Source organism: Tenrec ecaudatus, chromosome 15 (assembly GCF_050624435.1).
Source record: "Tenrec ecaudatus isolate mTenEca1 chromosome 15, mTenEca1.hap1, whole genome shotgun sequence".
Lineage (NCBI taxonomy): Eukaryota > Metazoa > Chordata > Mammalia > Afrosoricida > Tenrecidae > Tenrec > Tenrec ecaudatus.
Window position 1 is genome coordinate 113,896,877 of NC_134544.1, and position 27,622 is coordinate 113,924,498.

The 27,622-nt window shown below is 45.5% G+C and overlaps 1 protein-coding gene across 2 annotated transcripts in view; it reads right to left on the reverse strand.

Moving 5' to 3' along the window:
* Positions 1–11,312: 11,312 nt before the first annotated feature.
* Positions 11,313–27,622, reverse strand: part of LRCH1 (leucine rich repeats and calponin homology domain containing 1) — a 240,645-nt gene continuing 224,335 nt past the window's right edge. For both annotated transcript variants that reach the window (XM_075533138.1, XM_075533137.1), the window contains one exon: positions 11,313–13,683. In XM_075533138.1, coding sequence (XP_075389253.1) covers positions 13,573–13,683 — 111 coding nt within the window. In that variant the 3' untranslated portion in view covers positions 11,313–13,572. The remainder of the gene's footprint in view (positions 13,684–27,622) is intronic.

Genomic DNA, 27,622 nt, shown 5'->3' on the forward strand with positions numbered 1-27,622 from the left:
AGGCTTAGAGTTAGAAAATGAAAGAGAAAGAACGCACTCAGCATATCTTAAACTGAAGAGACTCAAGAAAGAACTTCAAGCCTCGAGTTACAATATTGAAAGATTCTGGAGGAAGCATCCAAAGATGACAGAAAGAATATACAGCCACCGTGCCAAAAAGAACCAGTCCACATTCGCTTCATTTGATCAAGAGCCAATGGTCCTGAATGATGAAGTTCAAGATGCACAGGAAGAATTAATCAAAAACAAAGCTCCTGAAATTGATAGCACACCAACCAAAATGTTTCAACAAGTAGGTAACATCACTAGTAAATGGAGAGAAGATTGAAGTTGTCAAGAATTTCATCTTGCTTTGATACACAATCAATGTTCATGGGAGCAGCAGTCAATAGATCAAAGCATTCACAGAGTTGGGTAAATCTGCTGCACAAGATTTCTCTCTCTCTCTCTCTCTCTCTCTCTCTCTCTCTCTCTCTCTCTCTCTCTCTCTCTCTCTCTCTCTCTCTCCCTCAAGTCAAATTATATCCAGCTTTATTAAAGATACAAACCACGGTATTCAGGCAAGACATGGCCAGACAATCATTAACAATGTACAGCTGTCTGCACCACCAGGTACTTTAGGTCAATATTAGACTCATCTATATTGGATACAAATGTTTTATATATTTGTTTTTATGTAGCTCTTTTGTAAATCAGAGCTTCCCAAACAGTATGTCTTGAAATATTGATGTCCTCTACCTTCTGTGAGATCAAATAGGGCCTGGATTGAGCTGAGTCTCTGGCCCTGAGCATCTCCATCCACCCACCCACCCCAGTGGGCAGAACAATAACCATTCTGCTACACGCAAAAAGCAAAAATTACATACAAACTTAAACAAAACACAAACTCACGGCCATTCAGTTGGGTGTTCTAAATAAAGAAAGTGTGGCCCGATCTTCTGTAAACAAAATTATTTCTTTATGATTCCTGAATTCCAGTTTGGCTTGAAATGAAGTATGGCGTGGTAAAATGAACAGTATTTGGGAGGAGAGCACAATGTCAGGCAGTGTTTTGCTCTGTTGTACACAGGGTCGCTGTGAGTCAGACCGACTTGAAGGCATCAATCACCTCCACCACCACCACCACTAATTTATTGTATAGTGCTCACCTCAGCCAACCTCTCTGAGATGCTATCTTACTATTGCAAAATGAGAACAGTAATTGAGGCTACCCCCTAATGGATAATTCAACGTAAAGCCCTTTGTAAATTCTTAAGTCTCGTGCAAGAATTGGTCATGTTTTACTGATTCTGCACTAGGACTGTCAGTCCAGCTCCTGGGTTTGGATTATCCCTACAACACTGCCTTGGAAATGTGCCATTGGCTCATTTACTACTCTTCTTGTTTGGGGAATTCTCAAGATAGGTGGAAGGCAGGAAACCTTCTCACACACTCTGGCACCTAAGTAACAAACCCATAAATGTGCAAGTCTTGACTAATTGCAAGTTTTTCCTAATCTGTTGAATTTTGAGAAAGAATCCCCAGGGGGAAGGTAACTCAGAGATGGTCAGACAGTGACAGCAGCCCAAGGACCGTGTGCAATGGGAAAGACCCCAGAGTAGCCCCTTCAGTCAACTTCTGAGAGGCTACACCTGGTCTTGCCTCCCTTTGTTCATGCTTTCTACTTCTGAAACGACTTCTTTAGCCAGGCCATTGATTCTACAAGAGCTCCTTTATTCTATCCTCCCACCTAAACTTTTTTTTTAAAGCTATAGTTGACTTCTCTTGACTCTAATCAATCAACATGCTAAAAAAGTAATTTATAAATTTCACAAGTATCGATCTTATCCTGGACTCATTCATGAAAGAAGCTCTGTTGTATATGAACATCATACAGCATTGCTTCATCAGACTTCTGAGTCTCATGCAGATTTCTCTTTTATAAAATCATCTTGAATGAGTCATCCAACAAATATTGACTGGGTGCTCTTTATTTTCCAGCCATACATCTGTGTGGGTGGGATACCTGCAAGACAGTAAAAACAAAACAAACATTGAATGAGTTCTTGATACAACAAGCAACCGAGGAAATAGTAACTGAAATGCTTGCTGTAAGAATGTAGCAGAAGAAACAGAGCTCAATGCTCCAATGTGTAGTAGGCACATATGTCAGAGGTATGAAATGAAGGTGCAGGGGAATAGACACCAGCTTTTAGCTGTAATTTAGAAAGATCACCAATGCCTAGATATACCATTAAGCATGTGCTCATAACCGGTGAATGATTTGCAGAAAGACACAATTTATGAGAATCTCAGGGAGGGGAGACAGATCTATATGGAATAGTAATAGAATATGTTTGGATGTTATGAAAGTTACCAAAATAATGAAGCGCAAAGAAAAGGTCCTAAGAAGTAAGTGAAAAACCTCTGCCCTTCAACTGAACTGCTGGACAAGCCAGGGAGTGAAGGAGATGGGCAGAATTTTAGCTCAACCTTGAGGTCTAGTAGAATCGGATTCTTTTTCACCGTCATTGACACTGAGTGCCGATATTTTTTTCATGTGCACCCGTGGTAGGACTGCTCATCCAATTCCCATGTGGTTAGATGGAGCTAGCTAGGTGACTAGTTCTGATGACTACGTTGAGAGACAAATTGATACTGTCATTTGCAGACCAGAGAATTTAATTTCTAACTTGAGATTTCTCCAGCACGCGCTGTATCCTCAGTCTTGGAAACCAGCAATGTCTGAAATGGCTTCTTGACGCAGCCAGAAGGTAAGCACTCCTCCTTGGTGACTCCTGTCAAGACAAGCCTACAAAGCAACGGAGCACCAAGGAAGTCTGTGTTGTTTCCAGACACTGATATTTGGGGCTGTTTTGTTCTTGCAAAGAACCTAGTCTTTTTGGACTGACCTAGCACCTGGAGGAGCAAAGGCAAAGTAAGAAAAAAGTATATGAGGATGTAGGAGGTATACATTGGTCAACTCCTTGAAGAATCTTAATTTTGAGAAGCAGATTTTAAGGCTAAACAAAAGACAAGACTTAAATGTCAGACTAAAAGTGGTGGGGTAGTTAGTTTATTATGCCAACCAGGCCAATAAACACATGTGGGGTTAATCGAAGGGCAGAGGGATAAATGGCTCAGTGAGCCTCGCCTTTTGAGTTCTTGGGTCTCTTGCTTTCTGATGGTTGGACCAGGGTACAGCTGCCTTAGCAGTTCCCTGCTTCAGCTGGCAAGGCTCACTTCCTGCAAGACATCCCCAAGGAGAAGCCACACAAACCTACCTGATGCAGCCCTGGTTACCGGAGCAGCTGTGTGGAGACCCCTGCCAATGCTGAGATGCTTACACATTCACTGATTCAGTTTTCCTCCTGCAGTTGGCATCATAGTGTGTGTTTTGTGAGATGGAGGAGGACTTTGTGGATTGGTGTTGGACATATGGGATAATGGGCTAATGTTGGACTTGTGGGCTTGGGCAGCACTGGGTTGGGATGTTTTCTTGATGTTCACTTACCCTTTATATAAAACTCTCACTTATACATGAGTTTCTGTGGATTTGTTTCTTTAAAGTACCCAGACTAACACAAGTGGAAACATCTTTTTTGGAGCCTATTATTGATTTTAGAAAAAAGATTGTAGGTGTGAGATTCACCACTTGACAGTCCATTTGTTGTACTGTGGTGGACCTCAATGCAAAGTAGGCCCAAAGCCTCACAACCAGACCAATAGGTAACATGATAAATGAAGAAAAGATAGAAGTTAAGGATTTTGTCTTGCTTGAATCCACAGTGAATACTCACAGAGGCAGCAGTCGAGAGATCAAATGACATGCTGCATTGCGTTAATCTGTTGCACATGGTCTCTTTAGAATATTGAAAAGCAAGGATGGGACTTTCATGGTTAAGGTGCCCCTGACCCCAGCCATGGCATGTTCAATGACCTCGCGTGCACGGGAAAGTTGGATATTGAATAAGGAAGACTGAAGGACAATCGATCCCACTTGCATTTGGAGTGGTAGTGCTGATGGAGAATAGTAAACCTGCCACAGAGTGCTTTACAGACCACCACCCAATCTCGGGGGGAAATATAGTCAGGATGTTTCTTAGAAATAAAGATGGCATGATTTTGTTTCACATATGTTGACATGTTTTCAGGAGAGCCCGGTCATCAGGCTTGATAAAGCAGAGAGGCAGAAAAAGAGGAAGACCTTAGGCATGAGGGACTGAGAAAGTGGCAGCAGTGATGGGCTCAAGCATCAGTACAGTTGTGAGGCTGGTGCAGGACTGGGCAGTGCTTTGTTCCGTTATGAGTTGGGCGTTATGAGTTGGAACCAACTGGACAGTTCCCAACAAGAATAAGGATAGGACTGGGCTTCTACTATTGTTGAGGTTGGTGTTAGGGTTTGACCTAAATTGAAATGTATGGTTAGGGGTAAGTTGAGTGAGAAGCTGAGCTATGTCTAGGCCTAGAGTGTGGACCAGTGCTCGGGTTTGGACTAGGCTTAGAGCAAGTAGTGGCTAGGCTTAGGCCTAGGCCTTGGTCTAATGGTTGAGTTTAGCGTAGGGTTAGAATTTGTAGTATGTTTATTGTTATGTTGCTGGATAGGACTAATGATATGGTTTGGTCTCATGTTCAGATAAGGTTTGGCTTTAGTATAGAGTTAGGGTTAGGGTTTTGACTAAGGTTAGACCTACATCTTTGCCTTGTTTTGGGCTAGGATTGTCTATGGTTAGGCTTAGTGCTGGCCTAGTGTTAGTTTTAGGATTAAAGTTAGACATTTTGGGGGGCTATATTTAGGGGTTACGCCTAGTGTTAGAGTTAGGCCTGGAACAGGGTATTGAGATGGAGCTAGGCTTAGGGCTTTGTCTAGAGTTAGAGTTAGCATGATGGGTAAGTTTTTATCTAAAATTAGGGTTATGTTTAGATTTAGGGTTAGGATTTGTTTTAGAGTGTGTATAGGGGTTTAGGTCAAAGGTAGGCCTGGGGCTTAGTTTAGTTTAGGGTTATGGTTATAGTTAGGTTTCGATTAGGTTTGGCTAGGGCTAGACTTAGAGCTTTCTCTGGTGTTAGGGTTAGGCCAGGTGCTAGGGTTCAGCCTAGATTTAGGACTTGGGCTAGGTCTTGATCTAATGTGAGAGGCAAGGGAAGGTTAGGGGCTGAGTTGGGGTTAGGTTTAGATGTTAGGGTCTGTGAACTATAAGCATCAGGTGGGAGACATGTCTGACCTTCTCTGAACTCACAAGAGGGGAAGCAGAAGAATCACGATAAGCCCAAGGCTGATTCCTAAGAGGTGAAGGTCAAACATGCTTCCACCCTCCAATCTTTTTTTTTTTTTAAACCAATTCTGACAACCATCTCTATACGATGTTCTCTATGGCATTGCAGTGGCAACACATAACTCACAGACAATTATGAGGCTGATTGGGGAAGTTAGGTTAAAATACTGCTGGTTGGTCAGGACAGTCTTTCCTCTATTGTGCCAGTAGGCAGAAAACTCTCTGGCAGGCAGAAGACTCTCTGGCCTACAGTCCCTTGACCTGGTTTCTGCCCTGGTTGGGCAGTAATACAGAGCCATTGTAGCGCTTCCAATAAATTCCCAAAGGGAACTCCACGCTGCCATCAACCTCAGCCTTAAGACACTTGGCTATAACTCCATGGGTTGGCAAACAACTTCACTGATTAAGGCTTTCCTTGTTCCGTGGGACAGGAGGTCTGTCACTCACTCTCCTGCATGCTCTTGGTGCTGCCGCCGCAGCTTCTCCTCCAGGTCTCTGGTTCACAGCCCTCTGTTTCCTAGAGTGAGGGGTTCAGGACACTGAGATCCTCTTCCCTGATGCTAGTAACACCTAGCTTCCTGCTTCTGGGATGGCTCGTGTTCTACCCAGCAGGATGGGAAATGTGACTAATTCTTGAATTAGCGTTTCAAGTTTTTATAGTCAGGATCCTGTTAACAATCCTTCACAATGGAATCATATAAGCCTATCAGCATCTTCCCCCACCCTCTCTTACCCATTAGTGAAAAAGGAAATCTACCCAATCTGCCTGGTCTCACCTAGTCCTATGGTGGGAGTTAAAAAGACTAGGGCTAGCAAAGTCATGTCAAGTAAATCCCTGCACTACAGTAACCTAGTGCTTCGCCAACTATTAGGGATAGGGTGAAGGGCTGGGCTATGCTAAACCTACTGATAGAGTTAGCTTAGAGTTAAATATTGGTCTAGGGCCACACCTGTGGTTAACTATAGTATTAGAATTAGATTTAGGGTTAGTGCTAAGGTAAGAGGGTGGGGTTAGGCTAGGCCTATCAATTAGTCTATTGTTTAGGTTAGGGTTAAGTTTACAGTACAGCTCATTTCAGGCGTAGCTTTGGGACTTAGGAGTTTTGCTAGGTTTCGGGCTTGGTCTAGTGTTTGAGTTAGGTTTGGAGGTAGAGCTTACATTTAGGGTAGACACAGTGATTTTTTAGTGTTTGAATTAGGTTTAGGGTTGGGGTGAAGGATTTAGAGTTGAGTTTAAGGTTGTAGTTAAAGTGAGGTTATTCAAATAAGGTTAGGGTTATGGTGGAATTACCGTAAAAGGGTTAGGCTTTACTGTTAGAATTATGTTTAGAATTTGAGTTGGGGCTACAGTTAGGGTAAGGGGTTAGGATTAGGGCTAGCTTTAGAGTTCTGGGTCGGACTAGGGTTAAGTCCAGTGGTTGGTTTAATGTTATCATTAGGTTTAGTCTTAGAATTAGATGTTGGACCAAACTTGGGCTAGAGTTAAAGTTGGGAATAAAGGTAAAAACCGGGATATGGTTAGTGTTAGCTGCATTTTTTTCAGGATTAGGAATTATTGTTTAGGCTTGAGGTTTCACAGAGTTATGGTTAGGGTTAAGATTAAATTTAGGGAGTTGGGTTAGGGTAGTGGGCAGGGTGAAGTTTAGTACTACTAGGGTTAGGGTTAGGGGATATTCTTAGTGTTATGCTTGATTGTCTAGAGCAGCAGTTCTCAACTTGTGGGTCACGACCCCTTTTGGGGGTCAAACGACCCTTTCACAGGGCTTGCCAAATTCACACAGTAGCAAAAGGACAGTTATAAAGTAGCAATGAAAATAATTTTATGGTTGGGGAGTCACCACAACATGAGGAACTGCATTACAGGGTCATGGCATTAGAAGGGTTGAGAACCACCGGTCTACAGAAGCAAATCCAGTGGCATTCATCTATGTATTAAAATGAGTTTTATATAAAAAGTAATCATATAGAGGAAGGAACTAGGAGGCAAAGGGCATTTATAGAGGTCTGAATATAGGCATGTGCATATGTAAGTATATTTATATATGACAATGGGGAAATAGATCGTTGTGCATATATTTATAGGTTTAGCATTAAGGTAGCAGATGGACATTGGGCCTCTACTCAAATACTCCCTTAATGCAAGAACACTTTGTTCTATTAAACTGGCATTTCATGACATGATTGCTGAAGACAAAGTGGGTAGATAAGCAAATGTGGTGAAGAAAGCTGATGGTGCCCGGCTATCAAAAGATATAGGATCCGGGGTTTTAAAGGCTTAAAGGTAAATAAGTGGGCCATTTAGCTAAGAAGCAACAAAGCCCACATGGAGGAAGCACACCAGCCATTATGATCACCAGGTGTTGGTCGATAGGATCAGGTATCAGGCATCAAAGACCAAGAACAAAAAATCATATCATTGTGAATGAGGGGGAGTGCAGAGTGGAGACCCAAAGCCTATCTGTAGGCAACTGGACATTCCCTTACAGAAGGGTCTCAGGGAGAAGATGAGCCAGTCAGGGTGCAGTATAGCACTGATGAAACATACAACTTTCCTCTAGTTCTTTAATGCCCCCCCGACCACCACCATCACTATCATGATCCCAATTCTACCTTACAAATCCGGCTAGAGCAGAGGATGTACACTGGTACAGACCAGAGCTAGAAAACATAGGGACTCCAGGACAGATAAACCCTTCAGGACCAATGGTAAGTGCAGAGATACGAGGAGGGAAGGGGGAAGGTGGGAGAGAAAGGGAAACCAATCCCAATGACCTACATATAACCTCCTCCCTGGGGGATGGACAACAGAAAGATGGGTAAAGGAAGACATTGGACAGTATAAGATATGACAAAATAATAATAATTTATAAATTATCAAAGTTTTGTTAGGGAGGGGGGAAGGAAGGCGGAAAATGAGGAGCTGATACCAAGGGCTCAAGTAGAAAGAAAATGTTTTGAGAATGATGATGGCAACAAATGTACAAATGTGCTTGACACAATGGATGGATGGATTGTGATGAGTTGTATGAGCCCCCAATAAAGTGATTTTTTAAAAAGTAATCAGATCATAAGGCATCCTAGCCTAGCAAAACTTAAGTCCCTAAGTCTGATAAGCTGGGGTCCTCTTCAGACTCATGTAGCTGCAGGCTGATCATGTAGAAAGGTGAAGTGGGATGTAGGAAGATCACAGGCCAGGAGACGCAGTTGAGTGGACCCAAAGATGGTGGAAACAAGGCAGGGTGCCGACAGCTCTCAAGGTCAGGTGGGCCACATGGTGCTGATCCTGGAGGCAGGCAGAGACCCAGCAAGCAAGAAGGTGAAGGGGGAGAGAGAGAGAGAGTGAACAGGAAGTTCCCAGTTTCTCCCTTATAAGAAGACCACACCCCCAAGGAGACATGCTCAGGCTGTGACCTGATGTATAGGATGGATTTCAGCCCCACGCGTTCACAAAAATTCAAGTTGACATAATCTCCAACTACCACAGCGTTTAGTTACAAAACACCCAGTCACCACAGGTTTCTGTTATGTAACACCCAATGACCAGAGCTTTCAGTTAAGGGTTAGGGTTAGGTTTAGGCCCCATCATGGCGAATGTTACAGGTTCTGCAAGGGCTGGGACTAGGCTTGATCTTGTTTTAGGCCAAGAGTTAGTGTTATAGCAAGGTTCATGTGATGGTAAGTATTAGGGTTAGAATAGGACTATGGTTATAGTGTTGTCAGGAGAGGGAGAGGGTTGGAGTTTGGTGTGCTGTTAGGCTTAGAGTCATCATTTGGCTGAGATTTTGGGTTACTGTCTAGATCTAAGCCTAGGGCTTGGTGTAGTATTAGAGTTAGAGTTACTGTTAATACTTAAGGGTTAAGGATTAGGTTTAAGATTTGGGGTTACATTTAGGCTAGGCCTAGGGCCTGGCCTAGTATTAAGGTTAGGGGTTAGAGTGTACATCAGGGTTAATGGGGGATAGGGTTAGATATTGGGGTTGGGTTGGATATGGGTTAGGTATTTGGGGGTCAGTGAGGGATAGTCTTGGACTTGGTCCAGTGTTAGGATAAGAGTAAAGGTTAGGGATGGGTTAGGATTAAAGACACGAATTACTGTTAGCCTTAGTGCTAATGATGGGCCAGCCTAAGTAATGGGCTTAGTCAATAATGGGGCTAAGACTAGGGTTATGGTTAGGTTAATGTTAGGTCCCGGATCAGGGTATAGGTTACAGTTAGATTTAGGGTAACCAGTAGGGCTAAGGCTAGGGAAAGGCCTAAAGTTAGCATTCGAGAGTTAGGAGTGGGTAAGAGGTAGGTAGCATTTCTGCCAGTCAGCTCTCAGTTTGTGGTCCTGTGGTAGCTGAGTGTCACTGTGATGCTGGAAGCATTCCCACCAACATTTCCAACACCACCAGATGGTTTCCGTGGATCTTCCAAACTAAGTCTGACTAAGGAAAAGGAAGAGGTGGCTCACTTCTAAAAACTAACCACAGTAGGGGGAAGGTGGGCAGAGGAGGGGGGGAAAGGAGACAGCGGTTGGTGTAAGATATGAAAATAATAATAATTTATAATTTATCAAGGGGTCGTGAGGGTGGGAAGGGGGAAGGAGGGACAACAGAGGAGCTGATACCAAGGGCTCAAATAGAAAGTGTTTAGAAAATAATGATGGCAACACGCGTACAAACATGCTTGACCCAATTGATGTATGGATTGTTATAATATCCATGTGTATCAAAGGAAGACCAGTTATTCAAATCTACACACCAATCACCAATGCCAAAGATGAAGAGACTAAAGAATTTTACCAAATTTTTGCAGACTGGAACTGATCAAACATGCACTCAGGATGACTGGAATGTGAAAAGTTGGAAGTAAAAAGGATTAGCAGTTGAATACAGCTTTGCTGACACACACACACACACACACACACACACACACACACACACACGAAGCTAAACCCCAAGCCCATTGATGCACTCCACCCCCCACACTTCTTTCTGGGTGGAAGCTCGTCCTGACTTCTGCTCCATTCTTTCTTCTTTCATCTTTTGTAAAGATTTTGCAGACTATCCTCCCAGAAAGCCCGCTTTCTTCTGACCAGCACTGTGATCAGATTGAGGATGTCCCACCTCACCTGGAGTCCTCTTCCTGACTGATAACACCGACTCACACCCAGGGGGCTCAGGGCCTAACCATCAACTGCCAGCCACAGAATCACGAGCACGTTGGCACGTTTTCTGGGGTAAACCTGTTGTGCAATGAATCCATGGCAGTGTCCCAGGTAAAACCACTGTTTTTCGACGGATGGAGCATTTTACGGAAGACTAGGAATACCTCAAAGATGAGCCAAGAGAGGGAAGACGGTCGACTTCTACAAATACAGAAGCAGGTGGATTTGCCTTACAATCACCATCGATGCCGGGCTCTCACATGATTCAGCAGCATCTCCAGTCTTAGGTAGACATTTGACCTCAGCCAGCGTTTGGCTTTATGTGTGTGAAGATGAGCTGGCTCAGAGAAGACGTACCCATCAGCCTTTGAAGCAAGATCAAATATAATGGAGACAATTGTAGGGAAACCATCATAAGTGGGATGAGCCTGGGTGTACCAACATAATCCAGAGAGCACGGTCCATTCAAAACAGTGGCTCCGGAGGGGATCTGCTGACCCAGATGTCAGGTCAGAAGGTTAAGGAAGTTGGGAGGATGCCAGAGACATAACCTTGACAAGATAGTCTCAAAGGACACCGATGGTCACAGGGGTTTACTATGAAGAATTGTTTAAATAATGAAAACTGCCCTTTTGATCTCGTTCGGAGAGCGAGGACTCTTTTGGGAAGGGTTGGGGAGATGGAAGCAACCACTTTCAGGTGTACAGACCTCCATAGAGGACATGCGAAACCAGAGCTTCAAATTTGGATATTTTTGCTTAATAAGGGGTTCAATGATTTTGAATGTTTACTTACCCACACATGCATGTATGTTCACATATATAAAATCACATTAGGTGATTGTTACGAGGTTTCCATATTTTTTCTTTTACCCACAAGCATCAACCATGGACGCATCAATCTGAAGATAGTTCATACAAAGTCACGGTTTTAATGACTGTTAAATAACAAACGTAAGGCTGTTTGCACTAGGAGCATTCTATTCACTTGCGCCACTGTCAGCTGGCCATGCACATTTATTGCACGTACAAACAGTCTACAGGAGAGAGACACTTCACCAGAAAAGGACTACATTTAAACCAACAATGCTGTGCTACAAAATTTGGAAGCCGTTGCTATTATACAGCCCACTTCAAGAAAGTTAATTTTATAAAGAAAAACCAAAACAAAACCTCTCTAAACAATGGTTACAGAGCTTCGTGTTGCCATACATCCAATATAAAAAACATGTCCAGACCCTGCATTCTGAATGCCCGTGAAGGTGCAGCCATCTAAAGTCTTATTTAAAGAACCAACCTTTGAGTGTCGCTTACATCGTATATGCTCTTTTTTCAATATCACTTTTTTCCCTTTACATCAGTATGCTATTTGACAAAACAAGTCTCTGTGCAGTACAGGAAAATATTAAAATATACTTTGTTAGGTTAAAGTGCACATTGCAGAGGACACCACTGCTGGCTGCCAATCCCAATGGCTGTTTTGTTCCGTTCCCCCTGCACCATCTCTGTGATGCGGGCTTGGAGCGGTGGCTGCTGTTCTGCGTTCCATGCAGCCGGTCCCTTCTTCGGCGTGTCCTTTGCGGTCCCCTTTACATTTGTCTTAGGTGCTGAAGCTGCTGTTCCTGCTGAAACATTTTGCAGTGGCGTGGGAGAGAAGAGGATGCAGTGGGCATTGATAAGACGTCCAAAGACTCACGTCGGGGCATCTGCCACGGCAGCTTGAGTGTACTTGCATCCAACTGCCTAAGATAGACTAGTGTATTATGTGAAGCATCTCTCAGACCCAGTTTCCGTTGCTGGTCCTTCGTTTTAGCTCATTCTCCTCTTGGCCACTCCACCTCGCAAATGCCACTTACCTCACCTTCTCCTCACTCCCCCCTCCGCCCCCCAGCTCACTGCTGACTCACAGCTGAGGGTTGACTGCATCCCCTGGAAAGCAACTCAATTACCATAATAGGAGTCCTTCTACTCAGAATCAGATTCTCTTTTGAAACAAAGAGCTGGTTTCCCAACCACCGATGTCCTCTGTCAAGGTTTCCCTGTAAAACTTCCTGGTTAAACAATCGACATTTTCTCATCTCTACTTTCCTCCCCATTTCCTCACAATCTGCCTTTGGTGCTAAAGACTTTCCTTAATTACCCAAATTAGAGTGCAAACTTAGACTTCAAGACATGTGAGACTAACACTTCTTAATTCTTGCTGTGAAAATGGGAAGGATCTGTGCATAGCAGAGTAAGTATGAATTCCAAAAAATAACTGTTCACATTGTATCTTCAAGTTTAATATGTCTTTCTTTTTTAAAACCACAGCTATTTACAAACAACTCTGGGGCGGGGCGGTGGGGGGGTGCTCTCTGGATTTCAGTGGGGTCGCTGCCCTGGGATGAGCTGCTGGGATGTAGGAAAACTGGATGGAATGCAGAACTATAAATAAGACCCATGTTCCTCAAGCCACAGTGTAAATCATGTCTCCCCAGAAAACAGTTCTTGTCACAGAAGCACCGTGTTTTGCTTTTGCTTAAAAAATTTTTTTCTGAGTCATTATACCCGAAAACATGATTACCGAGACCTAAGAGGAATAGAAAAGAACTCAATATTTATAATAGTAAAATAAAGTGTTTAACCACAAAAAAAGCAGTAATAAAATAGTTTCCTAATTTACAATTTGCATCCAAAGGATGAATAACAACTTACTAATAAATAATATTCATATAAATATTCTGCATGTCAAAAATAGGTTTTTTTTTTTAAAGGCAATGGTCTCAAGCAACGTCCTGAAAAACTGGATGGTAAAACTCGCCCACTAACTATAGCGCGGGTTTGGTTTTGGTGAAAACACAGGCATCTTGCTGCAAAACCAGTTGTGCTTGTGCGTTAGTAACGGCAGCCAGTGAATGTGGAAGGGATGAAGACAAACGAGAAAGGCAGTGGCAGTTCCGCTCTTCTGAACCAGCCACCTTGCTGGTTTCCAGAGAAATCCCTTCCGGTCTTAACATCAGGGAGGTCAGTTCTGAAGCGATCAAAGCTCTCCCAGAAGTCTTCCCACCCACTGAAAGCCTTTTCATTGCAACCAGAGTTGGGGACTGGACAGGCAGTGAGTGGGAGGGTGTGGGGGGGATACCGGTGCGGAGAGCAGAGTTGGCGATCTTGGATGCGAGAGGTGCGGGCTTCATGTGAACAGCGCCTTCGGTAGGGTCACGTCTAGTAAAGCTTGCACCGTCATGCCGACTTTTACCAGGCCTTTCTCTTCAAGGATGTGGTGGGGCAGGCAGAGTTTCTCCTGCGAGGAAGAAAAACAGAACATGCATTTTTGGATGACTGGATCTAAAGAATAAAACCTTGTCTAAATCACGGAGGGGGGCGGGGTTCAAGTCAGCACCAGCAGAGGCCGATTTCTCACCTTGGCCCAAGCATCCCTCCCTTTCCTAGCCCCACCACTGCAAAGACGTGCCCACGTGTGCAGAGAGCAGGATGCTTTTCCCCAAGTGAGAGCGTGCTGTTCCAGACAGACTTATCAGCCTGAAGTCTGCAACACACACTCCTACATACTTAAGAAAGCTTTACAGCAAGCCAGTCAGGGACCACACAAACATACTCACTGCCCTTGAGCCGATGCGGACTCACAGCGACCCTATTGGACAGGGTAGAACCGTCACTGTGTTTCCGAGACTGTCATTAGCTAAGGGAGAAAGGAAGTCCTGTCTTTCCTCCACTGAGCAACTGGTGGTTTCGAACTGCTGACCTGGCAGCAGCCCAGGTGTAACCCCTCTGCCACCAGGGCTCCTCACGCAAAACTATATTTACTTTTATTTTCATAAATCAAAATTACAAGCAGCATTGCACACATTTTAAGATCACTCAATCATTTATACAAAGCTATACTTACTATAAACCACTGTCTAATTCAGTTCATTTCCAGGGGTGTCTGGAACAGAGGTATATAGGTAGAGTCTTCATATTTTATGTACAGCTTGTAAATTAAAAAATCATAACTAGAGACTACAGTGCCCTCTCTTTTAAGATTTCTTCACTAAACTGTCAAAGACAGAAATCTGCTATTTCTCACACTGGAGGAAAGTAATCAACATAACTTCTTGAATGTAAAACCTTTCATCCTGGACACTGGGCCTCCACTCAAGTACTCCCTCAAAGCAAGAATACTTTGTTCTGTTAAACTGGTATTCCATGATTCTCACCTTCCTGACACAATTGCTGAAGACAAATAGGTGCATAAGCAAATGTGGTGAAGAAAGCTGATGGTGCCTGGCTCTCAAAAGATATAGTGTCTGGGTCTTAAAGGCTTGAAGGTAAATAAACGACCATCTAGCTCAGAAGCAACAAAACCCACATGGAAGAAGCACACCAACCTGTGTGATTATGAGGTGTCGAAGGGATCAGGTATCAGGCATCAGCAGAACAAAAATCTTATCATAGTGAATGAGGAGGGGAGTGTGGAGTGGAGACTCAAAGCCCATTTGTAGGCCACTGGACATGCCCTGACAGAAGGGTCTCTGGGAGGAGATGAGCCACTCAGGGTGCGATGTAGCAATGATGAAACATATAACTTTAATGCTTCCTCTTCCCCCACTATCATGATCCCAATTCTACCTCACAAATCTGGCTAGACCAGAGGATGTACACTGGTACAGATAGGAACTGGGAACACAGGGAATCCAGGACAGATGATCCCTTCAGGACCAGTGCTGAGAGTGGCGATACCAAGAGGGTGGAGGGAGGGTGGGGTGGAAAGGGGGAACCAGTTACAAGGATCTACATATAGCCTCCTCCCTGGGGATGGACAACAGAAAACTGGGTGAAGAGAGATGTCAGACAGTGTAAGATATGATAAAATAATGATAATTTATAAATTATCAAGGTTTCATGAGGAAGGGGGGAGGGAGGGGGGAAATGAGGAGCTGATACCAAGGACTCAAGCAGAAAGCAGATGTTTTGAGAATGATGAGGGCAACAAATGTACAAATGTGCTTGACACAATGGATGGATGTATGGACTATGATACGAGTTGTATGATCCCCCAATAAAATGATTTTAAAAAAATAAAACACCTTTCATTCTAAACCAAACAGCGCAATGAAGTAACTTTGCATCTCTGGCCCGTGGGGCTGGTCTGGTAGAGCAGGCTCCTCCTAGAGTATGTCTTCTTGGCTGGGAAACGCCTCCATGACCAATGTCCTTGTTGAGGTGATGTGTGCTCCACATCCTAGAGACCATGGCCTGCAGTGGCAGTTTAATGGGACTTATGGGACGGTCTAGGGAGTAGAACCATGGTTGCGCAGGAAGCCAGGGTGGATTCACACTAGTCTTGTCTGAGGAATCTGCCTTCCTGATGCCTCGGTGCAGGGCCCCTCACGAATGACAGAGAAGTTTTCTGCTCTGAAGACCTTAAAAGGCCAGCCTGTTGCCTCTCCCGTAACTCAAAATGCCCTGTGGTCCTATTCTGTCCCAGTCTGAGTTGAAATGGACTCGCTGGCGGTGGGTATCATGTGGGGGAAATGCCTAGGGCGGTGGTGGTTGTCCAGTGGCAGAATGCCTGTCTTCTCCGTGGGAGACTAGAGTAGAATTGGATACCTGGCCAGTGCGTTTTATGGCCAGCCACCATCTGACTGTCTGTCTGTCTGTCTGTCTGTCAACTGAGGCTTTCACAGTTCACTGTGACTCTGAACACGTTTCACTTAGCAGCCTTTCCAGGCTACGACGGGCTGGAGAAAGGTCCTGGGATATACATTCCCACACCAGGCAGGGAAGACTCTAAGGAGCGTTGATCCTGGTGGAGAAACAGGCATCCCGGTGACTCTATCAGGCAACTAGGATTCAGGTTCTGATGGCCGGACAAGTTCAGGAATGGGGAAAGGAGGGGCAAGGTAAACCTGCCATCAACAGGGAAGGGGTGGTGGTGGTGGTGGTGGGGAACAGCCAAAGGTCATTTGCTGTCAGAGTAGTCCTGCCATACACACCCAACAGGCGGAGGACCATGAAACGAGCTGGGCCCTGGGTCAGGGATGAAACTACTCCACAAATTAGTTATGTAGAACACGTGTGGCTATGTAGACAGTGGAGAGTAGAACATTTCAAGGAGCGTGGACAGATGGCCATCTAATAGGCCACCGACATAGAATGGACTTAGAGCAGAGCTACAGTAACCACCGAGGCCCCTCCAATGGATGGCGATCCCTTATGGGTAGAACTGTGCTCCACTGGGTTTTCAATGGCTACATTTCCAGACCTTTCTTCTGAGGCACCCCTGGGTAGACTCCCATTTCCTAGCTTTCTGTTTGCAGCTGCTTGGGTTAACCCTTTGTATCACATACAGATACAGTGACAGTGACCCTTCATGACTGTGAGTTGCACTGTCGTTGCTATTTATATAGTGGTTCTTGTTGAGAGTGCAACAGCTGGCTGGTCTAGAATAGACAGGCTTTTCTTTTTAAGGATCAGTCAGTGCATGGTATCCCGTAGGAATACCATACTTGTGCTGTGTGTTGCTGCTTTCCCAGTGGTGGAACCCCTTGGGTTCACTCACATTGCCGCCCCTCCCTCTTCAAGCAGGGTTAGAAAGACGGGCAAGTCGGAGCCCACGTCCTAGCCTGGCAACATCCCTGAGCACTCGCTATCTGCCTGCGCCCAGCGCTCAGGGTCGCACGGGCCATTTGTTCCCGACAACTCTGCGCGGGAGATGGGAACATCTCCGGTTTCCAGGTAAGACACGCGAGAGGGTGTTTCGCAGCTAGTCACATGGCTGGTATGTCAGGGAGCCAGGATTCGAAACCACTACTGTCTCATCTTAGAGGCACACCCCTCCACGACTTCCTGCTGCTGCTCGTAAGGAGTGTGTGCAGCCTGGGAATGTGTTGAAGGCCCTTGACTGCCATCCAGGAAGTTCTCATTGATTTCCACAAAAGGTGGGAGCAGAGACCCCTCGCAGGTCGGTGAAAGGTGTTAGTTCTGGATGCGGCAATGCCGCCTTCTCTTTTGGACCATGCTGCCCGAGCAGCAAACGTCTCTTGGGAACAGGCTGTGCTGCCACGCTTGTCCGTTCTCCTCCTTCTAGTTTTTATGCTGCCAAATGGCCACACCCCTACTGCCAGGGCAGCGGATAAAGGAAAAAGGAAAGCCGTCGCGAAAAGCGGTGTCAGAGTAGAATTAGGTTCCACCTGGTTTCAATGGCTGGTTTTCTGGAAGGAGGTCACAGATGTCTTTCTTTCAGAAGCGTAACCACCTGTACCACCCACGGGGCCAACCACTGTGCTAAAGGGAAGCCTTGGAAGTGAGCAATATTTCACCGTGCTCAACCCTGTTCGATGATAAAGACCAGAATCCAAACTGAGCCTTACCGAGAGCCACGTCTTACATTAGTCAGTCTAAGAGAAGGTCCCACTCCACCCACCACATGAGCACTCAGCTGGCCTGTGAGCAGAGTGGAGACCCCACTGACCGTCTTCTACGTCTAGGGAGGTGGAGACCACCTGGCCATCCCTACAGATCTCATAGGTCTCCGTGTAAACATCCACTTTTCCGGGAAGTTGGTGCGGACCTTTCAATGTGTTTCACAAAATCCCATGACTGGCTCACCATAGGGATTTATACTGAATTCCTCTTTATTCCATACATTACTGTGTCAAGAGTCTCCAAGCAACAGCTTGCAGGTCAATGCAACCGATAGCCTGTTGTTTTTGGTTAATAAAGTTTTATTGGCACAAAGCCACACTCGTTCATGAACGTTATCGGCTATGGCTCCTTTCAGACCGCAAAGGGGGAGGTAAGCAGTAGCACCAGAGATTGTGTGGGCCACCATACGTAAAATATTCAGTATCTGAAGAGGGGCCAAAGGTCATGGTCACCATTTTATCCCAAGGCCCGCCAATCAGGCTTTGAACATTAGGAATGAACAAGAGGGATCCAAATCTCATTGAAAAGTCAAGGAATCTCAACTCTGATACTTTTATGATATAGTAAAGGGTACACTCTACAACACCCTTTTGTATAAATCAAGAATTAATTTCAAAATCTGAAATCTGGTGGGAAACTCATATTTCCTGAAATCATATCTTACTGGATGATTTTCCAGTGAATCTCAAACCATTTTCAAGTTCCTGGTACTTTGATCGGCCTCCTCGTATATCCACCTGCTGGGGGAAATGCCCTTTGCCTTATGGCCACCTCACGGGCTGGCGTGGCTTTGGAGACACCCAGAACACAGTGCACTGGATTTACTTTCAAATTCACAAACGGCGCCACACTAGCATGTGTCTTTAATCATACGTCTATTCGTCTTGCTGAAATTCCCATTCTGTGACCTTGCTTGTGGGTCTCAGGGTCCCATTCTCCCCCCGCCCCCCTTTTTTGAAGCACTCAGTGGCTCATTATATGCTGGGGTTGGGGGATGCAGAAGGCTAACGCGTTCAACTGCTCAACAAAAAGTTGCAGGTTTGCATCCATCCAAAGTGCCTCGGAAGAAAGGCCGGATGATCTGCTTCTGAAAAATCAGCCATTGACAAGCCTATGAACACGTTTCCTCTGACCTACGTGGGACTGCCATGAGGTGGAAGGGGCTCAGTGGCAGCTGGTTCATTACTCATTGGTTGTCTGAAATTTTGGAAATCCTGACACTGAATGGAGAACCAGAGAAAGGAAAGGCAAGTGAATCTTTTAGAAAGAAAATGTAAATAAATATCTGCAATTTTTATCAGGCGTTGGGAGGGAATAGTGAAAATGGGTCTTTTTCTTATGAGAGGGCAGAGACTTAGCAGCCCCCACCCATATCACACAACTAAGTCCCCAAACAAGTTTAAGGTCGGCCGGCCAGGTGTCCGTAATTAAGGTGCAAGGGTAAGCACTGCAGGAGCAGGAGATAAAGCAGGGGCACCGTGGAGAAAACCCTTGGACGAGCTTATGATTCCACAGAGAAATGAACGGGCTGACGGAAAGGTCAACATTCTTTGTGTTGGGCTAGTTATCATACCACATGTTAAAAAAGAAATCCTCCACATCCCAAGAGGACCAGCACATGAAGGTGTAAATAAACCAATGGCATGAAAGAGGAAGTATCCAGAGAACATTCTAGACATCAGAGAATAGTGAGACACGAGAGTGGCTACAGAACGTGTCAAATGAACCAAGAACAATTAGATCTAATCTTACGGGACCATTCTCGGTTTTTATTCATAACCAAGGTTTAAAGGAAGCCTTGGTGTCCCGCAGAACTGAAGGCGTCCAATGAGTTGGGAGAACTGTGACTGAGCTATTCTGGGTCCATATGAATAAGCACAGGGATGGGCTAGGAAAAAAAGCCCCCCCCCCCAAAACTTGAAACAATCACCCAACATGTGTTTATTAAGCAATTCATGGCTCAAGGTGCTTCTCAGGCATTGTTCAAAGGGATTTTATTAAGTTACAGATTTAAGAATACAAGATAGCACCCAAGGCAATTCAATTCAGTACATCTGTGAGTTATTTATACATAATTGCGTTTATATAACTTCCATATACCCTGTATGTCACCAATCAACACAGAGTCAGAAGGAAAATACTCTGCTAATTCAAGGTTTTATCACGTAAAGAATGTTCCCTGTGAGCAAATCTGACCTGACTGTGCAACCACGAATCTTTGGCAATCAAGTCTGCTCGCTCTGTGGGGGTTTCCAGGATCTCGGGTCACCTGAACTCAAGGGAAAGTTCAGAAAAGCAATTACTTTTCTCGATGCTGCGCCTCACAGTAGACGAGAAATGTATCTTGAGAACGTCCACACCATCACCTCCCCATGGGACTCGGAAGTGACATGTCGTAACCGAGTTGAAACAGGAGCATCGGGGCGATGGGCTGGGCCTTGGAAAGGAGCTTTCTCATAATATCAAGACAGGGCAGAGTCCAGAAAGATCATACAATTCTCATGTTTCCTGTTAATTACAATCTAATCACATTGCTCCAAGAGCAGGCAGACTTGGCATATAACCATCGAAGCTTGCTTACAAATAAAAGCAGTTTGCTAGTTAATGCCATGGTCACTCAGATTTAAATGGAAATTTCAATTTGGAAATTTCAAGTAAGTAGAGAAGCTGCATTCTTCTAAATCAAGAGCAATTTTATTAGTGGCAGCTGTCATGATAACTCCACTCCAGGACCGAGAGTGTTCTCTGAACTCATGGCTTTGTTTGGAAATGCACAGTCAAGTCAATCCTATCTGGGACCTGCAGTTATTGTTCCAGGTGCCACAAAAGCAACACTACCCACTGCCAGTAGTTAAAAATCGAGAGCCCCTTTGGAAAATGGTGTGCTAAGAGTCTCAGAGTGGAGCTAAGAAGCGGTCAGAAGCAGTATTGATCCCAGGCTGGTCCATCATGGAGCGCTTGGCCAGCCGGGGACACTTCCTTCCCCAGCCACCCTCTCTGCTCAAGCCCGAGGGCAAAGGGGCTGGTTGTGCTCAGGGTGGAACCGGGCAGGAGCCCTCGCCGGGACCCTTTACGGTACCCAGTGTAAGACAGAGAGGAAGCCAACTGAATTCCAAGCGAGGCAGCGTCCTCAGGGGCTGTTCGTCCAGGTGGCCAGGAGCGCTATTCTTTACAGACCAGAGGGAACGAGGTTGGAGCTGGTCATCTCCTCTGCAGGCAGAGCCTCGACAGCACGGCTTCCCACTTCTGACTTAGGATGTGGGGCACACTCTGACCCCAAGGGAAGACCTGTGTGCGCTCGGTCTCCCCTGCTCCCGTTGGGGGCCTCCGGTGGGGGCAAACCCCACAGAGGGGTGCTGCTGGCACAGGTGGAGGAGGGAGCAGGAGGCAGGCCTTGCCTTGTGGCGACTGAGTTTGCAACGTAAGAGAAGTTTCCGCAAGCTCCTTTCTCTACAGCGTGTGCTTCTGGAAAATGCTGTTTGTCAGCACTCGGTTCCCAATCCGAGAGAGGGCCAAGGAGATGACGGGGGTGGCCGTGTGGGGAAGGACCCTGTACCGTGTGGGGGACAAGCCGTGTGGGGAAGCCCATGCAGATGTTAGGCGGACAGAGCATTCCAGCGGTAAGTTAGATAAACCAGGACCACAAAGAAGAGGGGGACCAGACAGAAGTCTACAAGGTCCCTGGAACGGAGGGCAGAAGTTGGTTGTGGGGGCTGCTCCCCGAGGGCCAGCAGCGCGCCAACAGTCTCTCGAATGTGACGAAAATCCGACTGCAGGATGTCATGCGGAGAGCAGAGGTCGGCCTAATCCCAGGGTAGCCGTTAGAACAGAAAGAGACAGTGCAGAGAGATTAAACACAACGGAGAACACACAGGGGAACAGCTGGAAAGAAGCACATCAGTTCTGGTTACTGGCAAATGGCAGGAACAACTCCTGAGGTCAACCAGTAAGCCCTGTATCACTGTAATTGGTTTTCTTTTTGGCTGCGTTATGCCGGAAAGCACAGCAGCCACCACTTTCTGAAAACGGGACAAGACGCTTCTCTTCGGCTGCACTCTTGAGGAAAAGCCTGTTGGGCAGGTCCCGTGCCACTCGTCTGTTGGAATGGCTGGAGTAGTCAAGTGCCCATCAGTGGCTGGGACTCTTCATTGGAGAACCTTCACCCTACCAGTCAATCAATCCATATCAACCTTACAATCCCGGCATCACCCCTCCTCACACTTCCCTCAACAGACCTGTTATCCGGACTTCTGACGATGAAATAAAATGTGTCTCTGACAGTTAGCAAACACACCGAATTTACTGTCACGTTAGGGACTGTTGATGGACTCTGGGGAAGGTCTGTTCTAATGACGGCTCTACGTGTCTCAAAAAGTACATTAAACATTTTTTTAAAAAACTACATACAAATAAAAAGCCTAGAGGTGACTTCTTGGAAATGCAGTTTCGATTAAGAAGCCATGCCACACAGTGACCTCAAAGTCAAGCTCAGTATCACCCAATTAGTTCTGACGCATGAATGGAACTAACGCCCCCTGTGGATTCTTGAGACTGTAACTCTTGACTGGAGGAGAAAGCCTCACTTTTCTCCCTCGGAGGGGTTGGTGGTTTTCAACTGCTGACCTTGTGGTGAGCAGCCCAATGCACAGCCACTCTGCCACCAGGTCTCCTCTCCTCTCCTTCCCACCTTGAAGACAGATAGGGGGAGGGGAACAGAAACGTTTGGATTTTTCTGCTGGGAAGTCCTTATATAGAGACCAAACTTACAATTGGTCTGTTTTATCAGCTCAATGTAAAATCAAATGTTCAGTCTTTCGAGCTGACCTCTGGTTGCGGGAAGTTAACAGTTTTCTGATCATTGACTTCTTGAACCAGAAAGGACGACAGTCTACAGTCACTGGTGATTGTTACCGAAATAGAATGTCAAGAGGAAAGAAAACTGTGGTTGGTTTCCAAATTACACAAGGACAAGATATTTAGGATAAGTCACAAGTGCAACTTAATATCTATATTCAGCCAAGCATGGAAAACATATACAATATACAGTGACCGCACATGTTACTACAATACCTCCCTTTGATTTAGCCTCATTGCTAAGTGGAGGAAAAGACAGAGGAACTAAAGATGGTTTTAAGAGACTCTGTGTTGCTTGGTATCCTTTGAAGTTAGCTCAGTTTCCTCAGGTGTGCAGGGTCTCACATTGTCAACGGGTTGAAGCCAATGAAAAGTATTCCAGTGTCGGAAGGTCTACACTCTTAACCCAAGACCTGATTAGCTATTGGGAAGCCATATTCCATTTACTCAGATGGAGACGGGTTCTTATGCCGGCGGATTTGGAAATAGCACACTTCCACCACCAGACTTTTCCCAAGTGCGGAAATAGCTACAGAGATCGGATCTCATCGAGCGAGAAGAGGAGTGTGAGAAGCTGGGAAGATCTACGGAAGGGCGTCTTCTATTGGAATGTGGTGTCTAGCCAGTGAGATCTGAGCAAAAGGAAAAGCTACTTATCTGTGGAGCAGGATGTGATTTTTCACAAAAATGGTCCTTCCACATAAAAGCAAACCATTATCTCTCAGCATGTCAAGAGGCTTCCCAGAAGCCTATGGGAAGCAATGCCATCAAAGAATCACAAACGGAGGTTGTTGAAGCTCTTGGTATGCTTATTGAAAGGGATTCTTTTCGTGTGTGAGGGGGCCCAGAAAGCCTATAGAGAACTGGAGTTCAACATAACAGAAACCTGTCAGAGACGTTTTAAACCCCTCAGGAGACCATTATTAACAAGGAACAGCTCTGTGATGCTACAGCTTCGGGGCTTGCTTCATTTTGCAGGTGGGTGGCTTGCACAGCTGCTAATTGGAGCTTGGTGGTTTTAAGCCATCTGGCAGTCCCACGAAAGAAAGACCAGGCCATCAGCTTCTACAAGGTTGACAGCCAAGAGAGCCACGTTGAGCAGTTCTACGGTGGCACGTGAGGTCTCTCAGGGTGTGTAACCACAGTAATTGTGACCACAGGGATCACTGGGCTAGGGGTGGGGGAGAGAGAGAGGTGGGAGCCATGTTCAAAGTTAACTCCAAAGATTAGGAGGGTTCAAAAACGTCATGGAAAGGATTTCATTATCTTTCAATTACATCCCCCCCCACACACACACATTGTATGAAGCGCACTCAGACGTGAGAACTAATTTCCAATGCGAGGGACTTAGCGAGTAACTCTGACAATGGAGAGCTGGAGTAGCTAGAAGTGTTATTTCAACCCTTTGGAAGGTGCTGCTTCCAGAATGGTTGATTCCAGCACAATTTCTAGGAAGGCTGTCCAATCACTGGTGGGGGGCCCTGGCCCCTAGGGGCACTGAGATGTGAAAGGACGCGTCCAGGAGCAGTACACACCTAGAGATTTTAAGGGATGTGGCTGACGTCATAAGCTAGAGTTTCGCTCATTTTCATAGCTCATGGGTGATAATACACTAATAAACATGTCAGTCTGTACCCATGGCTATTCAACTTTACAGTTAGCCACTATAAATGGTACATTAAGAAAAAATTATAATTAGAACTTCACCCTCCAGAAATGCAATTCCATTAGTATATCTGAAAGTGATACGGAAGGCGCTGATTTGAGGACAAGGGTTCTGAAAGGATAAGAATCCCATCTGCCCTTTTCAAGGGGAATGAGGTAGCTTCAAATTAAAGCATGCCTTTCAAAAAATACGTAGGTCATGCACATGTGTCATTTCAGATGCCCTCATGACAAGTATGAAGTAGAAAGTGATGGCTATCATTTTCAAACAGAAGAATTTCATTTCCTTAAGTGGAGAGCAAATATTTTGAGAATGATGAGGGCAACGAATGTACAAATATAATGTGCTTTACACAACTGACGTATGTATGGATTGTGACAAGAGCTGTATGAGCCCCCAATAAAATGATCTTTTTAAAAAGAATTCATTTCCAGCTACAACAAAATGCAACCATGGTTCATGTCTACACAACCACTGGTAGAATTTGAATGTATTTTTCGAGCTCCTGATGAGTCACCCTTGACTCCTGGGAGAAAAGAAGAGAACTGTACGTCAGAAGAGAACTGCGCTACACAGGATGTTCAGCACCTGGTCTCTGATAAATAGGTGGCCAGGCCCTTCTTCTACCTTCCTTTCTGGGTTCACTTAAGACGGTCAGCTTTGGGCAAGTAGTTTGTGTCATCCTGGGATCCCTTGAATGTACATTAGGATTTCATTTATCTCTTATTCTCCATTTGGAAATGACGGAAACCAAGCCACATTGAGTATCATCCAGTTTTTCACACCTGAGAGCTCTCAAAGGAGCCCCAGCTGCTGTGCTGCAGGCACAGGGCGGAAGGGACCCCACCGTCATGTTCTCTCCCACCGTCTAATCGCACCGACTTTACTCCTCGGCTCTGTGGACACAGCGATGAAGATGGAGGTTGGGCAGCTAGAAGACAGAGTGTACTCTCAGTCAAAGTTCCCATCTTATCTGAAGTCAGGCTAACCCACTACGGCAGACAAGTATGCTTCCTCAAGCAGTCAAGCTAACTTATGTAAAGTCAAGTCCAAAAACAGCTCCAGATAAACATGTTTTCTAATGCTTGTGGTGTTTCAACAATCAGAGCTCTTTGAGAAGACTATTAAGCACTGCAAGATAGCTCTAAACTGGATCACTTTAGAGTCACCCAGTAACCAGCCAAGCATCATTCATGTAGAGACCAGGAGCGGGTTGAGTACAAACAGGCGGCGGGAGCGTTAGTATGTGCACAGATTGCTTCCCAGCCTGACTGGGGTGAAGCTTGGAGGTGAGACAAAGAATTTATCCTGAAGACTCTGGAAGCGGAAGTGGTTACGCCTTGGGCTGAGATCTGCACAGCTCATAGTTCGAAACCACCAACCCACTCTTTGAGAGAAAGACGGGCTTTCTCCTTCAGTAAACAGTTACAGTGTTGAAACTCATGGGGACAGTTCTGCCTTGTCCTCGGAGTCTCTCTGGTCAACAATGACTCGATGGCAGTGAGTCTGGTTTTGGTTTTTGAGACCATGTTGAGCCTTGCAACTGAGCTACAAGATACCACTCAGTGGCTGACACCGCAAGAGGCTATGGGAGGAGGTCAAGCAGGACAGCCCATCCCCAGATGTTTCCGGGCATCTTTATGGGTGATCCCACTGCAGTTCTGCAGCTGCTGAAGCAAGAAATCAACTGTGGATTGATAGGGCTGGCTAAGATTTCAGAGAAGACTAGAACTTCAAGAAACCTTAGAGGTATAAGAAATTTCCCCTCTTTGCTAAGGTTAGCAAAAACACCAAACAAACAAAGCAGCTGTCCATTGAGTTGATTCTGATTCATTACAGGCCCATGTCGATCAGAATAAAACTGTCCTCTCTAGGGTCTTCAATGGTTGATTTTCTAGAAGCCAAAGACCTGACTTTACTTCCTGTAACAGTTCAGGTGATAGCTGAGCTTATTAGCTGTTTGCAGTTCTGAGGAACTCCTTGAATAGCAATGGAGGGTGACCCACTCCCGAAAATTTTATGTGGAAATCTAATATATACCAAAAGCAAAAGGGAGACTGCTTTGTTGGGGATGACCTGATGTCTCCCTTACTTCTGTGTGGGATCCGTGGAAGCTCCAGTGCCCCAGCCACGGCCTGTAGAGGAGGGAATGCCATCAGAGCAGCTACAGGTGCCCACAAGGGGGCAGGGCTCGTGATTTTGTTTGGTCTGGGTTCAAATGACAGTTCTACTACTCTCCACCTTTGAGCACAAAGCTTAGAAATGAACTTATCTGGACCCCAGTGTCTTCAGAGAATGAAATATTTATTTCCTCAACAGCAAGCATTAGCGGTGATGGATCATGAGCTGTTCACAGTAAACAGCAGCTATTCTGTGGCCTCCGGAGTTTACATCAGGGCACAGGAGTATTTAATCCTGTACAGCATGCGTACCACGACCAGGGAGGCTCTGGGTGGTGACACAGTTAAATGCCATGGCAGGCTGAAATGTTTATGATTCCAACCTACCCAGAGGGACCTGGAAGACAGGCCCAGCCACCTGCTTCCGCCCATGGAAGTGTTCGGCTCTGCACACGTGGGCGCCAGGTGCTAGAAGAGACGTGGTGGCAACGAACAACATTGGTGTCAGTAGCCACGGAGCTGACCCTGACGCAGGACTACGCACCTGTTACACCTCACAACTGTGCTCTTATAACAGTTGATTTTTCACAAGTCGATCAGTAGGCCTTTCTTCCAAGGCACCTCTAGGTGGACTTGAACCAACATTCCAGGTAGTAGCCCCGTCTGTTAACTGTGCACCATTCAGCGACTCCCATTAATAGTACAAGTAGGGTGCATTCACCCCCTCTGTGGCTTCCAGCACCCTGACTGTTCCTTCACTTGGATCACATATAAGTCATTACCAATTTTTACTCAGAGTCAAAGTAGGGTATTTTCATTTTATGTTGTATCTCTGTAAGCCAGGCAACCGAACCAAACAGCAGCCACGACAACAAAGCAAAACCAAAAAACACTGATGAATTAAAAACAAAAAAGCAGAAAGCAAAGGGAGAGAGCTCCTAATTTGACAGCGTTGTCTGCAACAGAACCCACTGAATTCCCTGAAACTTGGATGACAGCGTGAGTCATCTATGGGAAGTCGATTAGTCTCTGGCAGAAGGCAATTACGTACTTTCACATACACTCGAAGCAAGGAATATGTTTGCAGCATAAAATAAACACATATGAAGAAAAGAGACTCCGAAAAGTCCATGGGCAAACTCCCTTATCTTTTAATTCAATTTTCCACGAGC